At 35.2% G+C, this 7050-nt stretch overlaps 1 protein-coding gene across 3 annotated transcripts in view; it reads left to right on the top strand.

Annotated features, from left to right (window-relative positions):
- Nucleotides 1-7050, top strand: part of TCF12 (transcription factor 12) — a 381102-nt gene that overhangs the window by 337100 nt on the left and 36952 nt on the right. For all 3 annotated transcript variants that reach the window (XM_047075064.1, XM_047075063.1, XM_047075062.1), the window contains exon 13: nt 4934-5012. In XM_047075064.1, coding sequence (XP_046931020.1) covers nt 4934-5012 — 79 coding nt within the window. The remainder of the gene's footprint in view (nt 1-4933; nt 5013-7050) is intronic.

Genomic DNA, 7050 nt, shown 5'->3' with positions numbered 1-7050 from the left:
CCCATACCCATTTTTTAAGTGACTGACTTTTTTTTTTTCTTTCAAATATCAGTGTTGGAGTTCTTTAAGGTCAGAAAGTACAAGAAGTACTGAAATCCTGATTTAGAATGTTCATTATCCAGTAAAGCCTAATGTTAGAATTTCTTAAAAGTAACAACAGTTTCTATAGAATAAATATAATTTGTATGTGGTTGGTGATAGAATAAACATAGAGAGGTGAAGTTTAGTGAATTGATCTGTGATCTAAAAGGCTGTATTATCCTGCTTTTTTAATGTTGTATTGCTCCTTCTCTCCCCACATACCCATTCTTTTTATGAAAGTAAAAGAAGAAAAAGTCCTGTAATTTGCCAGGCTGTCTGTCAGTTCAGGAAAAGTATTAATAACAATTCTGTCTGTCATCACTTTAATTTAGGGCAAAGTAGAACTAGACAGTGTGGTGGGTGAGTGGAGAAAATGCCTTTTATTACACAAATGGAGAAGCTGCTTTTGAAAAAACACCATATTATATATTTTTATACTTGATATGTTTTATACTTGATATGTGCCTTTACAGTGATTTTTAAAAGCCCTCATTTGCTAGTCTTGATAGTCTACTTATATCCTCAAAAACCCATGCCTGCCCAACAATTAGTATGGACAGCTTCATACATCAACACTAATTCTCAAAAATAGTAGAACATCACCATATCATTGTTCTCAAAGCTTGTAACCACAAAACTGATTTGTAGATGAATTCACCTTTATAACAAGATCTTTTAACCCCTTTGGTAGTTCTGTTACTGAACCCCATTACATAAATACTAAGATAAATACTACCATTTACTGAGTCTTGCTTTTTATCAAAAAGTATGTATAGCAAATTTCAAGTGCAGTTTAATTGCTCAAGTCTCTTTAAAAAAAATAAATAAATACTGAGCACCTACTTGCATAAGACAATGATAGGCAATGATGGATTCAGTGCAGAATGCTGTGAGGTCTCTGCCTTTAAAGAGCGTACAGTCAAGGAGAGAAGACATGACACACATACTAAAAATGTTAATGTTTAAAATAACGTGAAGTAAAAGACCAAAGAGAAATATAGGTTATTCTAAGAGTGTGAAGGAGGTGAAGATGAGTGTAAAGAGGGAGATGATGTGTGAGCTGGGCTTCCATTGTGGTTTAGAATTCCATCAAGGAGAGATTAAGAAACTGGCATTTTGAAAGGACAAGCTGTGTTCAGAAAATGAAAAAAAATACATATTTTGTTTGGATAATAGGGTACAAAATGTTACAAGTAGGCTATAAGTTAGATATTATTGTGACCAGATTAGGGAAGATCTCAAATGTCATTCTGTTCTATTTAGTGGGCTGCAGGAAGCACTGTGTGGGATTTGACTGTTTAAAACTGGTTGGGAACAATAACTCTGGCAATTATATAAGGGGTGAAAGGAGCGGGGAGTAACTAGATATATAAAGACTTAAATGATCCATTTACAAGTTCTAGTAAAGGTTTAAAGCAGTGTCATGGTGATGAGAAGGACGTGTGCCTATCCCAGAGACCTTCTAGAGAATGGTAGGTATTGGCAGTCTGTGGTGGGGAAGGGTGGAGGGGAGAAGTTGGAGAAAGAGAGTGATATTGGTGACCATGAGAATGCCGATGCTGAAGTAGCGGAAACAGAAGAGTAAAGATGGGAAAAGGTAGGAAGCTTGGAGCAGTGATGCAAAGTTTCGCTTGACATAACGAGCTTGAAATGAAACAATATGTCCAGATGGGGAAGTCCAGCAACCATTGTGAGGATAGAAATGTCAACTTAGTAGTCATTCACAGAGATGTCATAGTTGATACTTTACAGAAGTGATATTACCAGGAGATAAAACACAGGTGAATAGAAAAGAAAACTGAGACTAGAGCTTTTAGGGAAATCTATATTAAGAAACTGGAAGTGTGAAAGAGAGATGGAGCCTATGTATTCTACATCCAGTGATTTAAAAGAAATACTCAAATAGAAACTTCTCACAAGGATAATAACCATTCATTCTTTCAACAAGTATATATTTACCAGCACTGTTGGTACTGCAAGCTACTGCAAATCCTGTACAATTCAAATTTTGTCTGAATAAGACAAAGTCCTTGCTCTTCTGGAGCATACATTTTACTGAGGTAAAAATGTAAGAGACAGATAATAAAACAAATAAGCAAGTTTAGACAGTTAAGGATTAATGTAAACACTGTGAGGAAACAACAAAACCAGGAGGGTATGACAGAGAGGCAGTACTGTTTCTCCAATGCTTTCCTGCTGTTAATCTTTACAAGGAAATAAAAAATCAGTGAGTATGTCTAGTTTATGATAAGAGGGAGTTTTGCATGAAACTGAAACTTTCCTCACTGCTCATGCACCCACCATCGATGTTGTCAACTCTTCCCTTCCTTACCAATATTACAGTTAAGGCATGTTTCATAAAAGTTAGCATCAGGTGTTCCTAAAAATTATAATTACTTGAATCTTGAATGTGAGAAATAGTGATTTATAAAAGTTAAGGGATATGTTGAGATATGTTTTTGTTGAAGTGTGGTGACCTCATCTAATTTACACATATGGTTTAAATTACTTAGTGTATGTAGCCCACTAGGAACCAAAATGTGACCTTTAGCTAATTTTCACATGCATATCCTGATTTTTTACAAGGTAACAACCTTAAGACCAATAGTATTGATCTTAATATAACATACTACCCTCCCTGTTACTCAGTCCTTCCATAATGTCCTTTGAAGTCTTCTTGATAGTTTTGCTTTTCCAAAATGGCTTTTTAACTTGAATATACAACTTCTAGATCTGGCTGTTTGGAGAGATTTGGTGATTGAAGGCATTTACAGTTAGAATTTAGTAACATTATACAAATTGGTGTATTTTCTTTGAGGTAGATATATCCATTTGTAGTCAAAGGAAGATGGTCTCTCTGGCTGCTTACAATTCATTTAATACTTTCTTCTTTTTAAAAATAAAAGCTGTTGTGTTTAATGATTATGACTTGTGGAGTTTTGTTTTACATGAACCTGCCCCAGTTTCTGGCTTTCTCAGCATATTACACTGTGTTTGAAACCAGTGCTGAGACCCCCTTGTTTGCCATAATTAGGACCTCATTAAATTCATTACAAGTCTAAGCTCATTCAGAGAAAGAGTATTTCTATTGGATGACTCCTTTCACCCACAAGTAGTTTTCCTTTTTAAATTCATTCACATAAGTTGATTTGCTGCCCTAAGTTAAGTGTTGAGATATGAAGATGGTTTATTATGCTCATTATAGAGATAGAATTGTCTCAGAGAAAACTTCCTAGGGACTCTTAATACTTGGATTAAAGAGACTTTTAAAATATTTAATGGCTAATTAGGTAAACGTGTCACTATTGTCTGTCACTTTTTTTTTTGCAATATGAAATAAATATAAAATATTGCAGCAAAACTTAACCAAAATACCAAAATTTATGCATTCAGATGTTATCTTATTTGAAGTGGACCTCTTAGGAAGTGAAGTCCATAAATCATTTTGGGAACATTTTCTGAAGGACTTTTAGGGTTTCTTCCACTTTCCTCAAGGGTGACAAAATATCCTTTGAGAGCAAGCTTGATTTTGCACAATACGTTTGTAGCTAAATTTGGCAAAAATGTAGTTGGTCATACTGAGAACTTTCTATTTTTTTATTTTTTTAATGTTTTTTTTTTTAATTTTTTTTAACGTTTATTTATTTTTGAGACAGAGGGAGACAGAGCATGAATGGGGGAGGGTCAGAGAGAGGGAGACACAGAATCTGAAACAGGCTCTAGGCTCTGAGCTGTCAGCACAGAGCCCGACGCGGGGCTCGAACTCACGGACCGCGAGATGATGACCTGAGCCAAAGTCGGCCGCTTAACTGACTCAGCCACCCAGGCGCCCCTTTAATGTTTATTTTTGAGAGAGACAGAGTGTGAGAAGGGAAGGGGCAGAGAGAGAGGGAGGGAGACATAGAATCCGAAACAGGCTCCAGTTTCTGAGCTGTCAGCACAGAGCCTGATGCGGGACTCAAACTCAAAAACTGCGAGATCATGACCTGAGTCAAAGTCGGATTAACCGATTGAGCCACCCAGGGGCCCCAAACTGAGAGCTTTTTAAATGAGAAATAAAGGGTAACTTTTAAAAAATATTTTCTTTGGCCTTTAAAACTGTTTTTAAAGACTGTTGTCTTCAAAAGGTAATAGTTTCCTGAGATAATTATTTTTAATGGATATCACTTATTTAGATGATATATTCTAGAAAGATTATTAGACTTAACTTTATTTTTTTTTTAATTTTTTTTAACGTTTATTTACTTTTGAGACAGAGAGAGACAGAACATGAACAGGGGAGGGGCAGAGAGAGAGAGGGAGACACAGAATCTGAAACAGGCTCCAGGCTCTGAGCTGTCAGCACAGAGCCCAATGCGGGGCTCGAACCCACGGACCGTGAGATCATGACCTGAGCCGAAGTCAGACGCTTAACCAACCAAGCCACCCAGGCGCCCTAGACTTAACTTTAAAGTCACTTCTCTTTTTTGTTCTAACAGAAACAAATAATTTTCAACTATTGATAATAAATGGATATGATTTATTTATTCCTCTCTTATTAGAGTATATATGATCCTTTTTTTAAGGATTCTCTGTGTCCAACATGGAGCTCAAACTCATGACCCCAAGATCAAGAGTAACATGTTCTACTGATTGAGTCAGCCTGGCACCCCCAGAATATAGAAGACTTTTTAATCCTAGTTTTAAAACTGTAAACAGCCTTTATGTAATGAAATAGTCCTAAATTGAAAAAATAAATTTTTCATTCTGAGTTTTATGGGTGGCAACTTAGATTATAAAAATAACTCCATGCAAATGGATTTATATTTTTGTTGTCACATATTGATACATGCATATTTTGTTTTCTGGTTAGATTTATTCTCCTGACCATACCAGCAGTAGTTTTCCATCAAACCCATCAACACCAGTTGGATCACCCTCACCTCTCACAGGTAGGCTGCTCTTTTATCTATCGACTTAAAAACATGCATGGAGCTACTTTGAAATATTTGAACTTTATTTTCCAATAAAATACAGTAAAAGTTCATGATAAAATTATCTGAATTTTGAGAAAACATGTAAACAGAGCCTTCTCGAGTTCATTTTGGAGAATAATGAAATATTTGCTAGCTGTGAATTACTCTTTTCTGATTCTTAAGTTGGTATAATTTCTAAGAACAGTTGTTTTAACAGGATAAAAATAAGGCTAGACATTTGGGATGAAAGCAAAATACAGAGGTGGTAAATCAAAATTTTGGGTAAGGTGGCATAGAAAGTATACAAAATAATCTATTTAGAAGTACATGTAACTTCTTTCTTCCTTATTCTCTGCATTTTCCATGTACCACTTATAGGACTCAGATTAATAACTTTCTGCTAGATAGCTTCTCTTTATTTTTAGGTTCACTAAGTTATTAAGTTATTTTATATATATGTTTATATATATATAAACACATGTATATATATATAAACATATATATATATGTAATTCTTGTGAATAATGTAGTTTTTTTGCTAAGGAAAAGAAGTCTGTGAATGTGGATAAATACCATTGTTAGTGGAGTTAAAAATAAGTGGTTCAGATTTGCTTTACTCTTTCCTGTTTTTTTTTTCCATATTTGCTGTGACAGATTCCAGATTCTATCCTACAGTATAAATTTGTTGAGATATAATTGTTACTATTATAAATAGGAGTTCTTAAATCTTAGAAATAAAATTATAGGAAAATGCTTAATATATATTAAGCTATAATTTTAAAACTTGTATGATGTTTTTATGAGCAACATTTCAAGGAAAAAAACATGCTGAAGAAGAAATGTATTCTGAGGAAAAGGCACTAGGCCTATGGGTAAAAATTGCCATATTCTTGCAGCAGTCTACCTCAGAAATGATTCTTTTTCTGATCAAGTCATTAATTAAGCCCATGTAGCGTTGTTGTTGTTGTTGTTGTTGTTGTTGTTGTTGTTAAACCTTTTTGCATTGTGTAGGGTTTCTGAAAAATCTGGGCTCTAGTATATCAGGGCCTTGGCTATCACCTGTGCTTTGTGTATTAGCTTTGTGACTCTGCTAAGAAGCATTCCAGTGTGGAGATGATGAACTGCTGGCAGCTGCTTTCAGCTCTTAGTGGGTTCTGCCACTTTCTCAGACACCATGGCTTCAGCTGTCTAGTAAAAGTTGAACAGCTGTTCCCTACATAGACAGGACTATGAAAGACCCATTGACTTAGAGTTGTTATTTAACAGAGAGCTGAAATTACAGGAAGAATGATGTAACTTTAACCCTACTCACCCTCCTGGCGCAGTTTTACTCAAATTATCAGTGTCATTTTTGCCACAGCCTGTTTTCCTTTCTCATCAGAGATGAGAATATTGGTCCTTACTATATGTTCCCACCTCCTCTCTTCCTCTGCCCAGTGAGATAGCTATAAACATGCCCTTTGGTTTTTTTTTTTTTTATTAATACTGGGTGGGAAGTAAGGCAGCAGAGGAGTTCAGTATTTATGAGGGGGCATCACTAAAATGGAAAATCAGAGACTTTGACATTTTTCAAAAAAAAATGGTCCAGAGTAAGACCTTACATTTCCTTCTCCATCTTTATTTGGTGTTTATTGGGTGATATCCTTTTTTCCCCTTTGATTCAGCCGATTAATGAAAATCTATGATCTACTGAAGTGTGTAATGAAGATATTAATAGGCTTCTTTTTCAATTCAGCAGTCATAATCGAAGAAAAATATTTTCTTTCATTTAATGCTTATTATGTTCCTACTGAAACAGCACATCAAAGACTGATTTTATGCAAGTGCATTTCTCTCCCATCTCCTGTATCTAGTATCTCCTTCCTGTCACCACACACATAACACACACACTCCAAATTGGCAGAAATATAAAGAGAGAAGGAAAAAGGAAAGCACAACGTGATAAATTATTCATAGTTGAAGGAAGAATGAAAAAGAGGGAGCAAACTAGAGCTTCTACACAATATGTGGAATT

Source organism: Lynx rufus, unplaced genomic scaffold (assembly GCF_022079265.1).
Source record: "Lynx rufus isolate CCGP_SWC_20201006 ecotype Redwood Valley unplaced genomic scaffold, mLynRuf1.p SCAF_13, whole genome shotgun sequence".
Classification (NCBI taxonomy): Eukaryota; Metazoa; Chordata; class Mammalia; order Carnivora; family Felidae; genus Lynx; species Lynx rufus.
The sequence above is the reverse complement of the archived record's forward strand: the minus strand, read 5'-3'. Positions and strand labels throughout refer to the sequence as shown.